Source organism: Fusarium musae, chromosome 4, assembly GCF_019915245.1.
Source record: "Fusarium musae strain F31 chromosome 4, whole genome shotgun sequence".
NCBI lineage: Eukaryota > Fungi > Ascomycota > Sordariomycetes > Hypocreales > Nectriaceae > Fusarium > Fusarium musae.
In genome coordinates this window covers 3,646,536-3,664,761 of record NC_058390.1, presented here as the reverse complement: position 1 = coordinate 3,664,761, position 18,226 = coordinate 3,646,536, and the positions used below count along the sequence as shown (strand labels likewise).

The following is an 18,226-nucleotide window of genomic DNA, read 5'->3' as shown; positions in this document are numbered from 1 at the left end:
GACATTAAAGTCCACGACAGTCAAAGCATCTCCGACAATAAACTCCCGGTTCTCCAGCCCCTCATTTATTCTCTTAAAGGATTCGTGTATAACCTCCCTGCCATTCGCACGAATCTTATCATGGGCAGTAACGTCATCGCTGAATCTCCCAGGACGCAGCCAAGCTCTATATCCAAGGCCGTGCAGCGTACCGGATAGGAATACAAGCCACTCCAAAACCTTGGCTTGTTGAATGGGGCCAATACCAAATAGGTTTCCTTCTGGGATAAGTGAGGATATAAAGCTCAGAACGGCCGGCATCTCGGTGATGAACTCCTTATCAACAAGCAGGGCGGGTACATATATTCTTGGGTGAAGATATCGATGTTCATCATTGCTGGAGCTTCCGTCAACTCTCTCGAGTCCGTTAGGTCCGAACTCTAGTTCGATTGCGATGAAGGGGATCTTGTAGTGACGAAGGATCGCGTGAGGAATAAGAGAGCAGGTTCCATTTGCTCGATAGAGTGTTAAGTTGCGGAACTCGATAGATTTTATGGTAGACCCCATATTTACTTTTCAAATGCATAGGACAGGGTATGGTTCAAGGATGTTGCCTGTCGTGTCGTCTTGCAGAGCCTTATTTATAGGATGGCCGCCGCTCATAAGGTTAAGCTTTAGGTTGCGAACACAGGCGATGAATGAGAACACGATACTTTCTTGTCTCTATTATAAGCCTTAACCTTGCAGAACCTTATATACATCATGGCGGCTGACGCTGCGCAACTTGGAAATCTGCCCTCTCAACGTCATAGCAACGCCCTTCGGGTCAATACCAAGACGGGCTGACAAATGCCAATAACTGTAGGATCAGTTCCCATGTAAATTAATATTCCTTCTCAACTGGTACCTTTTCTTTCTTTCGCCAATTCTCAAATCTGGTGCTTTCACCTCTACACATTCGTAAAACTAGGTTCTATCTACTGGAATAAGCTCTCAGCCACAAGTCTCAACTGCAAATAACCCTTCTAGATAACAGCTTAGGCATTATACAATTGCTATAAGACCATACACAAACTCACCTTTTCACCGGCACCATGAATCAACGTAAGTTCCAAATCAAAAATCTATTGAAGTCTGTTTCCAAAATGCAAAATGCAAGGGTATCAATAATCTCTAGCGTCCAGCGCTTAGAGATTTCAAAATAGGCGCAACTTCATCACTCATCTCCCATCTCCGTCTCCCCAACGGCAAAAGAGCATTAAACCTCGCCATCCACCCCTCAGAGACACATCTACACAGTGGAATATTATTCATCCCCGCAGTGCCCTCTGCCTGAATCCAAGTCTCCAACCTCGCAGTATTCTGTAAATCCAATGGATCATCACCGATGTTTATATGGTTTATCATCGGAACGCAGAAACATGCTGCTTCGGAGAACATGAGCCACGCCCATACTACCAAGGCGCTCATAGAAATGGTGAGATAAGATGTTGGGTCGATGGATTGGGTTTGGGGCTCGTTTGCTTGGAGGTCGGACTCGCATTGACGAAGAACGGCGAGGGCGTGGAGTAAAGCTCTTCGACTTTCTGGTGATTTGGCCCAGATGTTTAGCTGGGTATGGAGCTTTTGTAATCTCGGACGAACACCAGCTTCATGGTCCGGAGATACAATCGAGGCCATGGCTACAGAGTTAATCATCCGAGGATCAGCGTAAAGCTGAAGTCCTTGAAGATGATACGTCATCAAACACTCTGAAATCAAGCATCTGATATTTGACATCGCCAGAGCCTTAGCCCTCACCGGATCTTCGTCATAATCACCGATGTAAGCAGTAAAAGGAAACTCTCCAACCTCAGCAGCATGAAAACACTGATGCTTCAATCTCTCAATATCAGCTTTCCACGCCTCAAGCTGCCAGGCAAGAGAAGAAGTGCAATTCTGCGTTGATCGACCCGCTTCTGTACTCCGACGAACAATTTGAGTCTGATTCCAAATGGCAGGTAGCAAGCCACACAGAGCGAGATGAATATCCTCGAAGAGGAGAAGAGGTTTTGCTGGGGTGTTGGGGTTGGCGATGACTTCTGAGAGTTTGAAATTTGATCGGTCTGTTGGTTCGAGGGTGATGCGTTTGAAAAAGATGTTGAGACCGTAAGCGTTCCAGAGAGAGTAAGTTGCTGGCATTGTGAGGTCAATCTCTTCTCGGAAGAGGGTTGGGGCTTGAAAGCGGACTATTGAGAGGTAGGTGTCGATTTTGAAGAGAGAAACGATGAGTCTACAAACATCAGTATTGTATGAATGAGGGAGAGACAAGAGACTTACCGCTTCCAACGATCTCGGATAGTCATGAGCCATGGGACAAATGTCCCGGGATAGTGAACGCGTTGTTGCTCGGCTGCGTTGTCGCTGTTGAAGAACTCTGCTTCTCGGAGAGCTACAACGAATGTGCCTCGCAATAACGATGCTTTAGACACCAATTTCTCATTCTGAAATTGAGGTCAGCAGATACACAGCGGCGGTACGAAGAGTACGTACACCGAGATAAAAAGCAAAGATAATGTTCATGAGAATGGCCTGATATGTTTCAAATGGCCATGGTTCATCAAATTCATGTCGAGATCTGGGGTTCGCCTAAAGTCCATGTTAATCTAGGAACATCTGTCAGGCTAAATGACTTACGATCCAATCAGAGAACGCGCTCATTAGCGACTCATGCAGTTGTAAAACTACACCCTCAAACTCATCCGGACTTCTGAGCCAGCAGCTGATCATAGCTATTGACACAGATACTAGCAGAGAAGTATCCATAGTGACATAAGAAGGTCCATGGAGAATAGGCCATGTATCATGAAACCTCCCAAAGTACTCTTTTGAATTTCCCTCGATCCAATTTTTGTCAAGTGCAGGTACCGGTGTGTCTTCACCAATCGGAATCTCTCCAGATCGAACATGATTAGCGATTCGTTTGAAACCCGCTTTGATCTCGTCATTTGGTGAGATTTGCGGTGTTCCTGGTGTGAGACTCTGTATCAGGGCCGGCGAAGTAAAGCCATTGGCCACCGTTCTAGGATCTGCAGTGATATCCTCGCTTGGACTCTTACTCCCGCTGCTACTCTTGGACGCATGTTTATAAGTGCAGTTAATTCCCCTCTTGACGCAGAGAGTGCACTTTATACCACCGTCGCACTTTGTCTTGTTCGCATGGCACGCATCGCAAGCCCTTCCTCTTCTTGGATCTGGAGCTGTAGGCATATCATGCCGTGTCAGGTGGCGTCGTAACAAGTCACTATAGGGGGAGAAAACAAATTAACACTGTAAGCTGGGAGAATACGAGACATGTACTAACTTGCGCGTGAAGGATCGTTGACAAATTTGGCAAACGAAATTGCGCTCTCCATGGGTCGCTTGATGGCGTCTCAGATGTTCCTTTCTGATAAAGCTCTTCCCACAGTGGCATGTATGTCGACTGGGCGTAGGCTCAGCACTGTCAGCGGAGGATCTGATACATCATTTCACTCTTGTTAGTCATGGTACATTACATACAGCATACAAAATCCACTCGGTGATCCCACCTGTGGCTGGCTGTTACATACCTTCTATCACGATCACTGTGGGATATCTCCATGGTGGTGGATTATGAGTGACTTTGATTTGATATGAGGGTATCGAACCGAGTGGGATTGGATTGGATCGTAAGCCAAAAACTCGGTGTATTATTTATCGAATAGTTTGACTGGAAAAAAACTGAAGCCGATGCACTGTTACGTATGCCTTGCATTGGGGGCCATTCCTTGAAGGTCGACTTGGTAATCGTGAGTGGGATTGCCGATGGTTCAAGTGGGATATCTCAGCTCGGCCTCCGCGGATGGGACAGAAAATTGGGGTAGTCCGATTAGATTCGACCAGTCAGAGTCATATGCACAATTAAGGTTTTGATGGAGCCCGCGGATAGATCCATTATCCCACTCGGTTCATCTCTCTCATCCCACTTCAAGTCTATCCCACCTCCAATTCTCCATCCCATCCCATCCCATCCCATCCCGTCCAGCCACAAGAACAAGACAGACAGCACAGCCTTCTGTGGCGGTCGAGAATACAGAAGTCGACAATTGTTGATTTCAAAAACATATATAGATGCAACCATTCCTCTCGATTGCCTACCATTCCATACATCCATCAATCAATCAATCAATCAATCAATCAATCATTCACTCAAACAACTACTACTTTGACTATCTAAATATCTCAATTAACCAATCACATATTACACTCACATAAAATGTCTGCCTACAAAAACATTGCTGTCGCTGGTGCCGCAGGTGATCTCGGCTCTGCAGTCTTCAAGGCCCTCATCGACTCCAACAAATTCAACCTCACAGTCCTAACCCGCGCCGGCTCAACCTCCAAATTCCCCACCGACATCAAAGTCATTCAAGTCGACTACGATAACCTCGACTCTCTCACATCCGCCCTCCAAGGCCAAGATGCCGTCGTCTCAACCCTCGGCAGTCTCGCCATCCCTAGTCAAACACTCCTCATCGACGCCGCAGTAGCCGCTGGCGTCAAGCGCTTCCTCCCTTCTGAGTTTGGCTCCAACCTTGTCATCCCCAGCGTTCGAAAGCTCCCTGTTTTCAAGACAAAGGTTGATATCGAGGATAAGCTTACTGCTCTTGCGAGTGAGGGCAAGATTAGCTATACTTTTGTTTATAACTCTGCTTTCCTTGACTGGGGCTTGAGCCATGGCTTGTTCCTTGATTTCAACAAGGCGGAGATTACACTCTGGGATGGAGGCAATACTGAGTTGAGCACAACTACTCTCGCCAGCGTTGGTCAAGCTGTCGTTGGTGTTCTGACACATCCTGCCGAAACAAAGGATCGCGTTGTTTATATCCAGGACACCGTCGTCTCTCAGAAGAAGCTTCTCGATATTGCCAAGGAGCTCAACCCCAGCAAGCAGTGGACTGTCAAGGAGGCTAAGATTGACGATGCTACTGCTGCCTCTGATGCCAATATCGCAAAGGGTATCATCGACTGGCCTACTCTTGCTGCCTACTTGTACAGGGCTATCTTTGACCCCACTAGTGTTTCCAAGTTCCCCAAGCTTGATAATGAGCTACTTGGTGTCAAGGGTGTCACCGATGAGCAGCTCAAGGAACTTGTCAAGCCTTTTGTTCAGTAGAGATATATAAAATATTGATAGATAGTCACAATACCAACCATATAATATTCATTTTCTTGATCGAATGCGAACCACCTTCTCTCAAATTATCAGATTGAAATTTGCAAGCCCGATATGTAATCTAGCTTAGTAGATATGAGTTATGAATCTGTTGTTAGAAATATTTATGACCTCAGTTAGACGCGCTAATAGAAATACGTCGAGTTCTAATAGCTATTGATTATCTCACTCAGCACATAAGCTTCAGCAACATATGATGTTATGTGTTGCAGGCAATCATCCCCGGTTTTCTTTGGTAGCTGAAGACTATATCGCTATGTGAGTACAGAGAGTATTCCAGCAAGTGGCGTTCTCAAACAATAGCCGCTACTGGAGTCTAACAAATACTGAACATTTAGATTGACAAACATTTTTCTTAGAATAATTGATGTGTTTTCAGTTAAGTCCTCTAGCAAAGTGATAATATCTTCTGCCATGTGAGATCTGAGAATTGAGTGTTATCGTTCTTCTAGATTATGCTAGTAGACATACGCATAGTCAGGAGTTCCGATTCTCGTGAAACCCAGCTTAGTCTTTCAGAAGGTATCTCATCTTAATATAGTATTCTCTGGTCTTTATATCAACTTGGTCAGATAAAGTTCATAACAACTCTGGTCAACCTTCAGGTCAGAATTCTTGCTATGTAGATATTTTGTAATATCTTCGAGCTCCTTCTTGTAGAAATTACAGCTTGACGTTATTATCTAACATATCCTATATTTATTTCGGTAATTTTCAATTATAGATTCTTTCTATCCAGATGAGGGCTTCAGCCATCGCAATCGTGATGTATCACGACACCATTCTCAGCATCTTTCAAGTTGAAATCCAACGGCAGCGAGTAATATAGCCAAAGAATCATTCAAAACTCGGATTTATTTATAATATGAGATTAATAGTCATTTGCGTTATCTACTGCCGTCGTGGGGTATCCAAAATCAAAAGTTGCGAGATAGGCGAATCTTGGGATTGCGTGATTCTGATAGGGGTTGCATCATCGACAAGCCGGTTACCTGGAACCTTTTTATAACCGAGCGTAACCCACGAGGCGATCTGTATGGATATCCCCCGCGGAGTTTGAGTGCTAAACACGGATTCTTGCCGGTATCTCGGCAATGTTGAATTTCAGTCGTGGATGCGTGGTTTGGTGATCGGTAGAAGGCAGTGCCTGTAATACGAGAAAGGGAGCAAATGGCTACCACTTTGAAAGTTTGGACCTCTGTAATATGGTTCCCAAAAAGAATAATCAGCATTAGAACCTTCTGATGAGCGTGCCTTATGCTTGGCCATCTTGCATTGTCTCCCGTCTGCCATACAGGGAACCGGGATACACCCGATCAATCCAAGAACAAGCCAAGAACAATCCAATCAATAATCCTTCAATACCTCCAATCATCATCTCTAATCATCAAGTCTCTCCTATCACTCCCTTTCGTGCTAATTCCGCACGTAACATCCCTGGAGTTGAGTGATTGATAGTCCAAATAACACCATCGCCCCGTGTGGGGATCTCACCCCGACACCGGTCTCTCCCACGATGTCTCTTCGAGTAAAAAGCTCGTCACGTCATTGGAAGAATTGCGGGCATGGGATAACATATCCAAGCGTGATTCGACGAATCCTACATGACGCCATGCGCCATGCTCTTCGGGAGTCTGTTAGGTTACTTGCATCCGTTGAAAAGGATCGGATTGCCTGTTTTGTCGAATGGACGGTAGATTATTGAAAAGGCTCGTTACCCCTCGTAAAGTTTGGATTTAATTTTTTCTTTGTGGGAAGAAGTGCTGCTATTTGAATAAGGCGTGTTGAGTTTATTGACTTGGGCCGCCTAATCAGTCTGATATTGCGAGCATATACGGCATAGATATTAGCACAATGAGCGCATACCTCTCCCTTTCGGCCGAACCGGCTTTCGGGGCGCGAATACCACTCTCATTCGTTACGGATTCATCGCAAGAACATCCTGTGTCTCAGGCACCATCAGACTCTCAGCCCCGATATACACCACCTACCGATTTAGCAGCACAAAGCCAAGCAAGCGACTCTGAGTCCCAGCACCCAATACCATCTTCTCAGACGGTTCTGCTATTACATGGCCTACGGCAACCATACCAACTCACGGACGGTCACCCTGTCCCCAGCACAAAACATGATCATGAACTACTAGTTCGCACTGATACTATTGGATTGAATCCCATCGACTGGAAATCACCGTAAGTCGGATACACGTCTATGATATAATTATAACCACTGACAAAACCCAGTGACTACGGCTTTGCCATCCCAGAGTTACCATACATCTCCGGCCGCGAAGCATCAGGCACCGTCGTCCTCGCTCCCCAAACCCCCTCAAGAATCAAATCTGGCGACAAAGTAATCGTCATATCAACCGACTACCGCGATCTCCGCAAAGCAACATACCAGCAATACGTAGTCGCCTCAGACTTCAACGTTGTCAGAATTCCAAAAGAAATCACAATCAAGCAGGGCGCTACGCTCGGAGTCGCATACGTAGCGGCAGCTCTGTCGCTAGGAATTTGTCTTGGTGTTGATTTTATGTCTGTTCAAGATGGTCCTAATGTCCTTAACCTTGTGAGAGAGGTACCAGAAGAAGCACTCCCGGAAGATATTAGGGGAGAGTGCTTGAATAGTATCTTGCCGAATGAGGGTGCTAAAGCTGGGGATTGGATCGCCATCTGGGGCGGGTCTTCAACCTCAGCCGTTCTCGCCGTGCAACTAGCTCGTCTTGTTGGCCTAAAGGTTGCTTTGGTCGTTGATAACGCGAAGCATGGAGTTCGAATTTCCGAGAATCCCGTTCTTCGACCAGATCTTCTGGTTGACAGCCATGATCCCGAGCGAGCTGTTGCCGTTCTCCGCGCCAACACTAGAGGAAAACTTCGCTTCGGCATCGACACAAGAGGCAAAGACACAGCTGAAGTTTTGCTCCGCGCTCTCGGGCCTGCAGACCTTCATCGAAACGCGGCGAGTGTCACTTCACCTCCTAGCACTCCGCCTGCTGAGCCTATAGTGCCCGCTCATCTTGTCGGTATGAGTGGACTCCCCAAAACGGGACAGTCAGCGGGCGTCATCTTCCATACTATCCCTTTCAAGCTGTATCACGAAGTACCAGAGGTTGGCGAGGTGCTATCGAGATGGTTGGAGAGGTTATTGTCAAGCCGTGCGCTTGTACCCCCCAGAATTATCGATGTTGAGGATGGTCTTCATAACGTGAACAGGGGGCTGGATAGGATGAGGAAGGGGGAGATTAGTGGAGGAAAGCTGGTAGTTGATTTGAAGACGAGCAAATAGAGAGATTCCAGAGGTAGACCAAAATTTAAGAACAGGAGTTATCAGTATTATTATTTGCGTCAAAGAGTGTCATTGCTTGCCTGAAACTTGGCGTAATGCTGGCTCTGCTATTGGCTGCGTATTCCGTATAAGACTGGACTACTCCACGGCAGGACATGGATTTGGCTCCCAAGCATCAAAAGGGTGTAGCTAGACACCGATGTACGGATACTCAGTTCATCATCCAGAATATCCTCTTCGACGTGTTTTCAGACTTCCCACTGTCACGTTTTGTCATTCTTTCACCCAAGGGCGAGCTGAATCAATCTCCTTCATAGCATCTCTTCACACTCCCGAAATGTCTTCAAGCAAATCATCACAAGCTCTTCGAACCGAAGTTTTCAAACTAGCCAGACTCTCCAACATTCAAGGCGGTCTACCACCTCTTATGAGAGGCCTACCAGCTCTAGCGATCATGGCCGGTGAGGCCATTGCAAAGACGACCAACACCACAAACATGATTGAAGAGCGAATTCTTGGAGCGGACGAAGTATTCATACTGCAGAGTCCACAAGACCCAACGAGAGGTACAGCTATGAATGATATTGGTCGGCCAGGCGTGAGCTTAATGTGTCAGACTTGTGGGCAAAAGATGGACAAGATCCAGACAGGAGGAGTGTTTGATATTTCATGGGTTCATAGCTCTTTGAAAGGATATCATCAAAGATCTAGGAACGGAGACTCTAATAGTGATGCATGAGAAGTATGGAAGCCATCTGAGATGAAATCTTCAGCCATTCTATTGTACAAAATCTAGTTATTCCACTCTATCACCTCAATCCCAACTCAATCTCATCTCCTTCTCAACCAATACTCTGGTCCTTTAAGCAAAACCTTGTTCCACCAGCTTCCGCAACGCTGTTTCAAAGTGCTTATACATTGTATAATGAGTCTCATCCTCAAACTCATGCAATTCACTTCCTCGTATCCGCTCCGCCATATACCGAATCATCTGCATCGGTGCATTCGCATCTTTCTTCCCATGCCACATATGAATATCATCATACTGAACCTTCTCAAGCTCAAACCCCCAATCCTTCGACGTGAGAAGATTCATCTCGTGCACAGCAGCGTCAGCTCCCTGGCGAAATGGCTCGTCGAGAACCATGTCTACCAACTCTTCTAGGCTCATTGACTTTGGTTTTGACTCCCCACTTTCAGCTTCTTCTTTCTTGCGTTCAGCTTCAAGCCATTTGTTGAGTCTTCTGGACACGGGACCGGATAGGACAACCCATCTGATAGATAGGTACAGCATGTATAATGCAGCCCGGAGAGTCGATGGAGAATGTTCCGCCCAGACTTTGAAAACTCGACGGTAATATTCCACGTGCTTCGTACCAGCCGCCCAATGCGGTGCAGTTGCAAAGAGTCCCACGCTGGTCACTGTACGCTTGGGCAACGCGTAAGCACAAGCTAGAGCGAAAGGACCGCCGCCCGAGAGGCCGAAAACAGAAAATTGGGGGATTTTATGTGCTTGAGCAAATTTCATCACATCAGTTGGCCAATCCAAGATCTGATACCCAGGTTTAAACGTGGATAGTCCGAACCCAGGCCTATCAAGAGCTATGACGCGAACGCCACATTTTTGAGCAATCTCATGAATTGGCTGAGCTTCAAGTCTGCAGGAGGGATATCCATGGAAGCAGAACACAGGTTTTCCATCTTGTTTTCCGAATTCTGCAAAGCCTAGTGTTCGCCCGTCTGAGAGGCGAAAGGTTTGGTGGGCTCGGGGGGATGTGGAGGGTAAACGTTGGGTTGAGGATGTTAAACGGTTTCGAACCGCTTGAACAGACATTTTGAGCATTTAATTAATGAAGTAATGAGGGAATGAGTTGGGAAGTGTTGTGGTTACGAGATCTCAGGTTCATGTTATATAGTGGATCAAGGCTTACACGCGGGATACGCGATACGAGAATACGGAATACGAGACCAATCAGAAGTCACCATCATTCGAATGGGGCAGCACCAACAACTCCTCGTCAGGCTTCAGTATTTCAGGCATGAATAGCTTCTAATTATGAGTGACCATCACTTTCCAGGGCATACATTGGGCCATGCCAATTAAACAGTCTTAAAGTAAGGCGACCAAAACACGCCTTCAGCATCCCAAGTCCTCTTCATATCCCTCAAAACCTCCAACCTCTCTGTATCAAACATATCGCTCAAGTCCTTTCCAGGCCTCAAATTATTCGGAAAGCTTCTCGGCACCATCCCTTCATCACTCTTTCTAAAAATTGCAACGACATCATCCAAAATTGGCCCAAAGGCCTCTTTTGTCTTATCCTCCTTGGCCACCATCACCATAAACGCATTGATGTTTCTATCCCTGCCCTCCACGAACTTCCCATCCTTTATCGCTGAAGTTTTGTCGATGTTGTATGCCGAGACTATGAGCCCTGATTGCTGAGCATCAGCGTAGTCCTCTGTTGCGATGCGCCATTTCTCGAAGCCAGCTTTAATAGCTTCGGCGGTGGTTTTGTGAAGACGACAGGATGCTATCGTTTTGTGGCCGTGGTGAAAGTTGTAGATGTTCATCTTGGCATTGATTTTCTCAAATGGCAATAGCTCTGTGTTTGCCACGACGGCCTTGCTGACAATATCGTCCTGGAATAGCAGCGCTGTTGCTTTCTCAGCCTGATTAGCGGGACCAAAATACTGATACCCAAGAATGATGATTGGAGATCCAGCTGCTGGAGTACCAGGAGGACTTCGTGCAAAGGCCAAGCTCATGTATCCTTCTGCTGGAGGGTCACTCAAATCCAGAAAGGTCTTGATAGCAACGTCAAGTGCTGGAGCAGGAAAGATGAGCGACCTGGTCCAGATCTTGTTGTCCTCCATGTTGAGACTTGAGAGTGGAAACGCAGAGACTGTCAGCTCCGTGACGACACCGAGACCATGACCCGCGCCGCAAAGAACGTTGAAGAGAGCTTGTTCCCTGTCCCTTGGTGAAGGACCAACTTCGACAATGTCGCCTGAAGCAGTAACAATTCGGAACGAGACCAGGTTGTCAACCATCCATCCATGACGGCCAATCTGAGCACTGTTTCCACCTCCAAGCATACTTCCCACAAAGCCAACGGCATCAGAGTTAGGAATGGGAGTGTAGTAGCCCTCGTCTGCCAAATTCTTCAGCACCTCTCCGACGAGGACTCCACCGCCAACTTTCACAGTTCCTTCTTCCTTGTTCAGTTCAATCTTCTTGAAGAGCTTCATGTCGAGGTATAGGGATGCTGAGTCCACACAGACAAACGTTCCATGGCCTCCACCAGCAGCAACGATTGTAAGCTTGTTCTCTTTCGCAACACTAATGGCATCTTTTACATCCTTCTCAGTCTTTGGAGTGACTATAAGAGCTGGACGGTTAATGTGTGTGTCGGACCAGCGAGGAAGTTGTGGTGTATCATTGTCAGGGACCACATATTCGCATTGAAGCGACTTGAGACTCTTGAGTTCGTCAGACATATTCACAAAGATAATTGGATACAACGAGATGGATTATTATTTCTTATTTATCGGACAAAGTGCCATTCTTATACCCTACCCTTCAAGTTGACGGATCTAGTGCTTACCCTTCTCTGAATATCTGACATGCTCACTTCCGAGATACCCGACTTCTAAGCCGTATAATATCACGATATCACATCAGCGGTATTATCCCAAGCGCTAATTAACTCACATATCCATTCCCCCATGTCAGGCCAGCACGACTAATCATCCATTCTAACCCACGAATCCGCCTGACCACTACACTTAACACACCACAAACTCCTCACCTTAAGCATATCCACAAATCCCCCCCGATCATCCCTAACGACATACGGCACATCCATCACAAGCTCACACTCCAGGCAAATAACTTGATACACGTTCTTCCCCTCTGCGTTACAGGGAACACACCACCCCGGGCCGAGGTGGTGAGTCGTCTCATTGCATTTTGCGTTTTCGCAGCGGGAGAGAAATGTATCTCTTTGTATTTCGCGCTTGGAGGTAGCTTGTTCGATATATATGTCTTTGAGGCACCAGAGGCACATTGTCTTAGAGCCGGTGAATGAGGCGTGGCAGCGGGGACAGCTGCGGATTGGGGGGTTGAAGGCTGGGGCGAGATAGCCGCGGAGGAAGGATTGGCGGATGAATAATGCGTTCTCGTCAGTCATTGTGACGGGTGATTGGGGAGTGTTACCTTGTTGACACATTGTGAATTAACTGGGTGGTGATCTTCTTGAAACGGTTGTATTGAGTCGTTGATGTTGGAACTGCCGCCAGACGTCGAGATCTTTCAACATGAAGAGCCAGTTTATCTTATAGAAAATATGGTATTGGTCTTCAACTTGGCTGTTCTTGAATGTACAAGTGAACCTAGGTCTTGTTCAATTGGGACGCGACATGCTTTGTTCTTCAAGTGTGCTCCGTTCGCTCAACACAAAGCATTTACATTCCCTCCCGGCGAGCAAGTAACAAGAACAGACCACAGAAATCATCACTAGAGTAAACGTTCAGATATCGGTCATAACAATCGTATTCAATTCCCAAAGATGTCTCATGTATCCGTCGTAATACCCAATACCTCCATCATGAATCGTCTCTCGTATTCTCATCACCACATCCATATGTTCAAAGCGCAGGTCCCTCCCACTGCTCACGGCGCAGTCTAACAAGCCAAGACTGTTTATGCGGGAACGAAATCTGCTTCTCACGCGAAAACCCAGTAAACTCTAGACCCTGCAGAAACCTGCTCATTGTCAGTGCTGAACAACCATGCTTAAAGGAACAAACTCACCTCGCATTGTCCACTCTCGGCTCAAGGCATATACTCATTGTTCGGTAATCCGATGTCAAGCACCAATGCACCAATCCCGTCAGCCAGATTGGAACTCGTCCTCTTGCCCACTCTTCTCCGATGAACACGTGAAGACCTCTGTCCCAATCTGCCGCATCGCTACCGAGATGCTGGCCGAGGATGTCTTCTTTGACCCAGTAGATCTCAAAGTATCCAAATGGTACTCCGTCCCATTGTCCAATTACAGGGAACGAGTTGGATTGGTTCAGTGATTTCGTGAGGAATTGTTCATCATACTCGCCCCAGAAGGCGCTCACTCGAGGCTTCTTCATCCACATCTCCAACAAAGCAGCATCATTCATGGTAGAAAGATGAGACTGCTCGGGCGGCTTTGGTCCAACGGGCCCAAGGTAAGGGACAGGATTTGGTGAACTGGAAGCAACTCGGAATGAAAGGTACTGGTTGACGCTCGGGACAAATCTCGTGTAAAAGACTTCGCCCATCCTAGGTGGCTTTGGTCTCATCGGGTGCCGGATGTTATTCGTAAAGATGTATTGAAGAGGAGCAGGCGGGTAGTAAGTTGGAAGATGAGAGCTCGAAAAGAAAGGTCCAATAGGGAAGCTCGGCGGGTTCGCCATCGATGTTGGAGTTGGTCCGCCAGGAAGATCATGATCTATTCTATTCATAGATGAATGCGGTGAATGGCGCTGGAAAGTCTTGTGGAACGGCGATGGTGGTTCCATAGGTAAAGGTGAGTTTGGGCGACTCCCAATAGGTGACCCAGGAACAGAATCGTAATTCGCACCAGCTCTGTTAGGCTGTAAAGAGAAGAGAAAAAGCCGTCCGGGGAGCTGCCAAAACATGCGTCTCGACACAAACATATCAGACCAATCCTCCCCGTTATCATCCAAGCTCGTTCCAACAGCACTGCTCCCCGACGTTATAAGCCCCATGCGCTCAAGCTTGGGGATCAAGTTCCGACCTCGGAGCACTCCATCGCGCTTGATATTGATCCGCCATTCCCCACGAGGTTTCGCAGCTTGAGGCGTCTTCTCCGCCGCCTGAGCAGGAACTTGCGGCGCAGGCTCGGGCTGGTGGAAGTACCAGTATAGTGTAATCCACAGCATCATGGCAATCTGTCGTGTGGGACTCGCAGCGGGTTTGAACTCGGAGCTCGAAGGGTTCGCGATAGACGAGATGAAGAGGTTATCGCCCTGCAGCGTCGGTTTAGCAAAGGAGTGAATCTGCCTCTTCGCCTTCCCATCCAGCGCAACACCATTCTCTTCATTCTCGCCATCCTGCTTCTCCGTATCAGCATCATCAGATGCATCATCGCTCTCCGTGTTCAGCACAACGGTCCACCCCACAGGAAACGCATTATGATGCGTATTCAACTCATGGCTCTTGAAGCCGAGACCTGCAAAGACTGGTGTGACGGTAAAGGTCTGCCCGTCTGGCAAGCGAATGACCTGGGGAGCCATAATCGCCCATCCGCGTCGATTTGCAGTGGTACTTGGTAGTGAGGTCAAGAGTGCAAGTGGGCCTTAAATCGCTCATGCCTTATTTGGGTTTCCGCAACTCAACTTAGCTTCAACAAGCTTTAATGGAGGAAGGTTTAACTCAAGAGTTCGCTTTTATAAACCAGGCGTCCATCTTCTGTCTTCTGTTTACTTTCTTCCTTACACACAATTCCATCAATCCACTACACAATTCCATCAATCCACTACACAATTCCATCAATCCACTACACAATTCCATCAATCCACTACACAATTCCATCAATCCACTACACAATTCCATCAATCCACTACACAATTCCATCAATCCACTACACAAACACAAGTTGTCTATCAAGAAATCATCTCTCATTCTATCTCCCAGATCACCAATCAATACAGCCATGTCTACCAACTCAGACACCATGCCTGGCGTTATCCTCCACCTTTCATCAGATGATCTTGATGTTTTGCTTGATAAGAAGCTACAGCCTATTTACACTATGCTGGCTACTATTATCAAGAAACTTGATGATCTTACCGACCGTGTTGAGGCAGTTGAAGGCCTGGCGAAAAAGATCCCGGACATGGAAGTCGATATCCATTCTCAAGACTAGAGGCTGAAGAAGATTGAGGCGCAGCTTTTGTCCAGGACATGGTTAGTTCGTTCTCTAGAATGAATAATTATATGCTAATACCAAGACAGATTCAAGACTTTCTTTACGCTCATTCCCATGTCGGGCTGGACCTTTGAAGAGGCGATCGTGACAAACGCCGAGGCGATGGTTGGGTGCGCTGATGGAGGTGGTGGAGAGATGTCATATGGGCGTGGTTGGAGGTGAGGGACAGTAAATTTGGGCACTGTACCCTACCTGAGTACTATGCCTGACGCAGTATTCATATGGACATGCACTCATTCTTGTACGTCATGATAAGTCCATCCATCATATCATAGACTACCCCGCCATGAACTGGAGTGCTTGACTCTATCTCGGCGGCTTTAATCCCAATACGAAATTGTTATCTCGAGGTTTTCGTTTATCACAATCTCCATGTTACAGATCATTTATGCAAGTCATAAATCTAACATTAAATCAATTGTTTGTTGCCTATCGCTATGCGTACTCCATAATCCGTCCGAAATCGCAGCCAGTTCAATTTACAGCAGTCTCCCTCTGATGGTCTCACCACACCCACCATCAATAATTGTCGCGTGTTTCTAAGCCCCCAATGCTAAGCCATTCGCCATGATCTGATGTTTAGTGTACAACCTTTGCATCTACTCACTTCTAGATCTCGTCGTTTACTGCTTCTTCTTCTTGACCTCTTCGGCAGATCCGGGACCCTCGTTGTCATCTTTGCCCTCAGTCATCTTGGTACCATCTCGGCCCTTCTTCTCCTCCTCGAGAACCTTTCGTACTTGCTCGCCTCCCAAATCCTTCTTCTCGTCCCAGTCAACATCGTATTCACTAGCCACGACCTTGATCTCTTTTCGAAGTTGGTTAGCCTCGTGTACCAGGTGCTCCCATCGATTCTGATCAAATCCTCGTTCTTGGTAAAGTGCAGCTTGTCGCTTTGACACTGTCACCTTCATGGCCGCCTTGTAGCTTAGGTCGCGGCTGATGTAGAGGAACCAGAGGTAAGCGCCCATGACAGTTGTCAGACCAGCGAGATACGTAACGGGCTCGACCAGATCCCAGCCCCATTGCGTGTGGAAAGTGACATAGTAGACAACTCCCCACCATCCAGCCAATGCAGCAAAGCCACCTTGTGCCAATCGATGCGCTCCTTTGTGTGCGAGTGCGTCGCATTCGTTCTTGACCTTGGACATTTCTTCAATGTCGCGTGACATGCGTCTTAGGTTCATGCGCATGTAGTATGTTCGGTCTCTGAAGCTGGGTACCGCAACTCGAAGTTCCTTGTCGAAGCCCTCAACGTCAATCGCAAACTCTCGACCGCGAGCAGCATCTCGAATAAAGTCTCCGATCTCGGTGCTGCCACTCCAGCGCACCCAGTTTGCCTCTTTGCGGGAAGGACCTTCATGGCCAAGACCAGAATACGATGCAACATTACCGCTGCCGTTCTTTTTGTCGTTCTTCTTGCCATGTTGTTCTTCTTGGTCTGCTTCGGCTCGGAAGACGATGTCGGGTAGCTTCTCACGGCCCTTGTACTGGACCGGAGGGATTTCGGCTTGTATCAATCGCTCGAGGTAAGAAAGAGGTTGATGCGGGTGCACGAGAAGAGCCAATGGCTCAACTGTTTCGCCCTTGTCTTCGACGTCTTGCTGTACTGGTCTGTTGACGTGTTCTTGTTCAGGATGAAAGGGCATTGGCAGGATGAGCTTCAATAGACGCGTTGGGGTAGTCAATAGACGTCCTTTGCGTGTCAGTGTCCATCCTGTGGATTGATTGTATCAAGCTTACCCTTCTTCATTTCCGTCTTGTCAGGTATATCGGAATCCTTCTCAGCTTCCGAGTCCACTCTATGCCATGGTCGGTCATTCTCCAAGGTCTGAGCGCTGGCACCAGATGTGACCTTTTTCATATCTCTCTTGCGCGCCTGCTCACTCAACTCTTCTTTTCGCGCTGCCTCCTCATTCGACTCAACAGCAGCTTCTTGGCCAAAACATCTTGTCGTTGTGAAAGCGCGTCTGAAAGCTGTTTGTTTCGTTTCGCATCTATACAACGCCGGTAATTGATGAGAAGCAAATTGTGTATGTGATCGTGTTGCTCGTAAAGCAGGAGATACTCCAAGCGCAGCGCGCCTCAAAGCGTGATTCATGACTGCACCTTTACAATGTCAAGGTAAAGATCGTGTGTTGAGGGAGCAGCAGGTCAAGGTGCAACTAAGCTTTCTGGCCAAGGCGGGAGGCACATGCACAGGGGGGGACACAGAGGATGAGACGTGGAAATAAGGTCGTGTCATTCATTTACAGCCAAGATTTACCTTGCTTGTTTTGGAATTCATTGCCCGGTGCGGTCACCACTATCTCATCGATCAATCGATCAGCTGCGGCTTGTGACGTCAGGACCCCAGCCAAGCTTAATCTGTCCCTGGAAGCTTCATCCACTCGGTTTCTGATTGGTTGAGAACCCACTGCTCACCGTTGACGCAGTATTGATTGTTGATGCCATCGACTTCTGCCACTCTGTGAGATGGATCTCGGCGTCTCGGTAAAAATAACACATTAGCTTTTTTCCCTTCCAGGCAGAATAGACTCTGTTTTCCTCTTATCCAATATTAACTCTCAATAAATAAGCCATTAAATATATGCTTTTATCATGAGTCAACCATTCACTGCCACAATTCTCAGCTCAGCCAAGAATAGATATCAGAGACATGGCGCTCTATGAGGCATACTGTGATTCGTTACGGAGGTTAACTTCCTGGTTTCAAGCCTCTTATGCATTG

The 18,226-nt window shown here is 47.2% G+C and overlaps 7 protein-coding genes across 7 annotated transcripts; 3 read left to right on the top strand and 4 right to left on the bottom strand.

Annotated features, from left to right (window-relative positions):
* Positions 1-1,721: 1,721 nt before the first annotated feature.
* Positions 1,722-2,784, bottom strand: J7337_006071 (uncharacterized protein; the record flags this gene model as incomplete). Its single annotated transcript, XM_044823737.1, has 4 exons — positions 1,722-1,730; positions 1,780-2,251; positions 2,299-2,462; positions 2,656-2,784. 4 exons carry the CDS (start codon positions 2,782-2,784, stop codon positions 1,722-1,724), a joined length of 774 nt encoding a protein of 257 aa, XP_044682228.1.
* Positions 2,785-4,255: 1,471 nt separating this feature from the next.
* On the top strand, positions 4,256-5,155 carry J7337_006070 (uncharacterized protein; the record flags this gene model as incomplete). Its single annotated transcript, XM_044823736.1, has 1 exon — positions 4,256-5,155. The coding sequence occupies one exon, from the start codon at positions 4,256-4,258 to the stop codon at positions 5,153-5,155; it is 900 nt and encodes a 299-aa protein (XP_044682227.1).
* Positions 5,156-7,069: 1,914 nt separating this feature from the next.
* J7337_006069 (uncharacterized protein) lies at positions 7,070-8,503 on the top strand (the record flags this gene model as incomplete). The annotated part of the gene is made up of 2 exons (XM_044823735.1): positions 7,070-7,407; positions 7,459-8,503. 2 exons carry the CDS (start codon positions 7,070-7,072, stop codon positions 8,501-8,503), a joined length of 1,383 nt encoding a protein of 460 aa, XP_044682226.1.
* Positions 8,504-10,603: 2,100 nt separating this feature from the next.
* Positions 10,604-12,004, bottom strand: J7337_006068 (uncharacterized protein; the record flags this gene model as incomplete). The annotated part of the gene is made up of 1 exon (XM_044823734.1): positions 10,604-12,004. The coding sequence occupies one exon, from the start codon at positions 12,002-12,004 to the stop codon at positions 10,604-10,606; it is 1,401 nt and encodes a 466-aa protein (XP_044682225.1).
* A 1,149-nt stretch (positions 12,005-13,153) lies between these two features.
* Positions 13,154-14,800, bottom strand: J7337_006067 (uncharacterized protein; the record flags this gene model as incomplete). Its single annotated transcript, XM_044823733.1, has 2 exons — positions 13,154-13,271; positions 13,320-14,800. The coding sequence occupies 2 exons, from the start codon at positions 14,798-14,800 to the stop codon at positions 13,154-13,156; spliced, it is 1,599 nt and encodes a 532-aa protein (XP_044682224.1).
* A 419-nt stretch (positions 14,801-15,219) lies between these two features.
* Positions 15,220-15,657, top strand: J7337_006066 (uncharacterized protein; the record flags this gene model as incomplete). Its single annotated transcript, XM_044823732.1, has 2 exons — positions 15,220-15,408; positions 15,529-15,657. 2 exons carry the CDS (start codon positions 15,220-15,222, stop codon positions 15,655-15,657), a joined length of 318 nt encoding a protein of 105 aa, XP_044682223.1.
* Positions 15,658-16,118: 461 nt separating this feature from the next.
* J7337_006065 (uncharacterized protein) lies at positions 16,119-17,596 on the bottom strand (the record flags this gene model as incomplete). Its single annotated transcript, XM_044823731.1, has 2 exons — positions 16,119-17,191; positions 17,239-17,596. The coding sequence occupies 2 exons, from the start codon at positions 17,594-17,596 to the stop codon at positions 16,119-16,121; spliced, it is 1,431 nt and encodes a 476-aa protein (XP_044682222.1).
* Between the last annotated feature and the right edge of the window lie 630 nt (positions 17,597-18,226).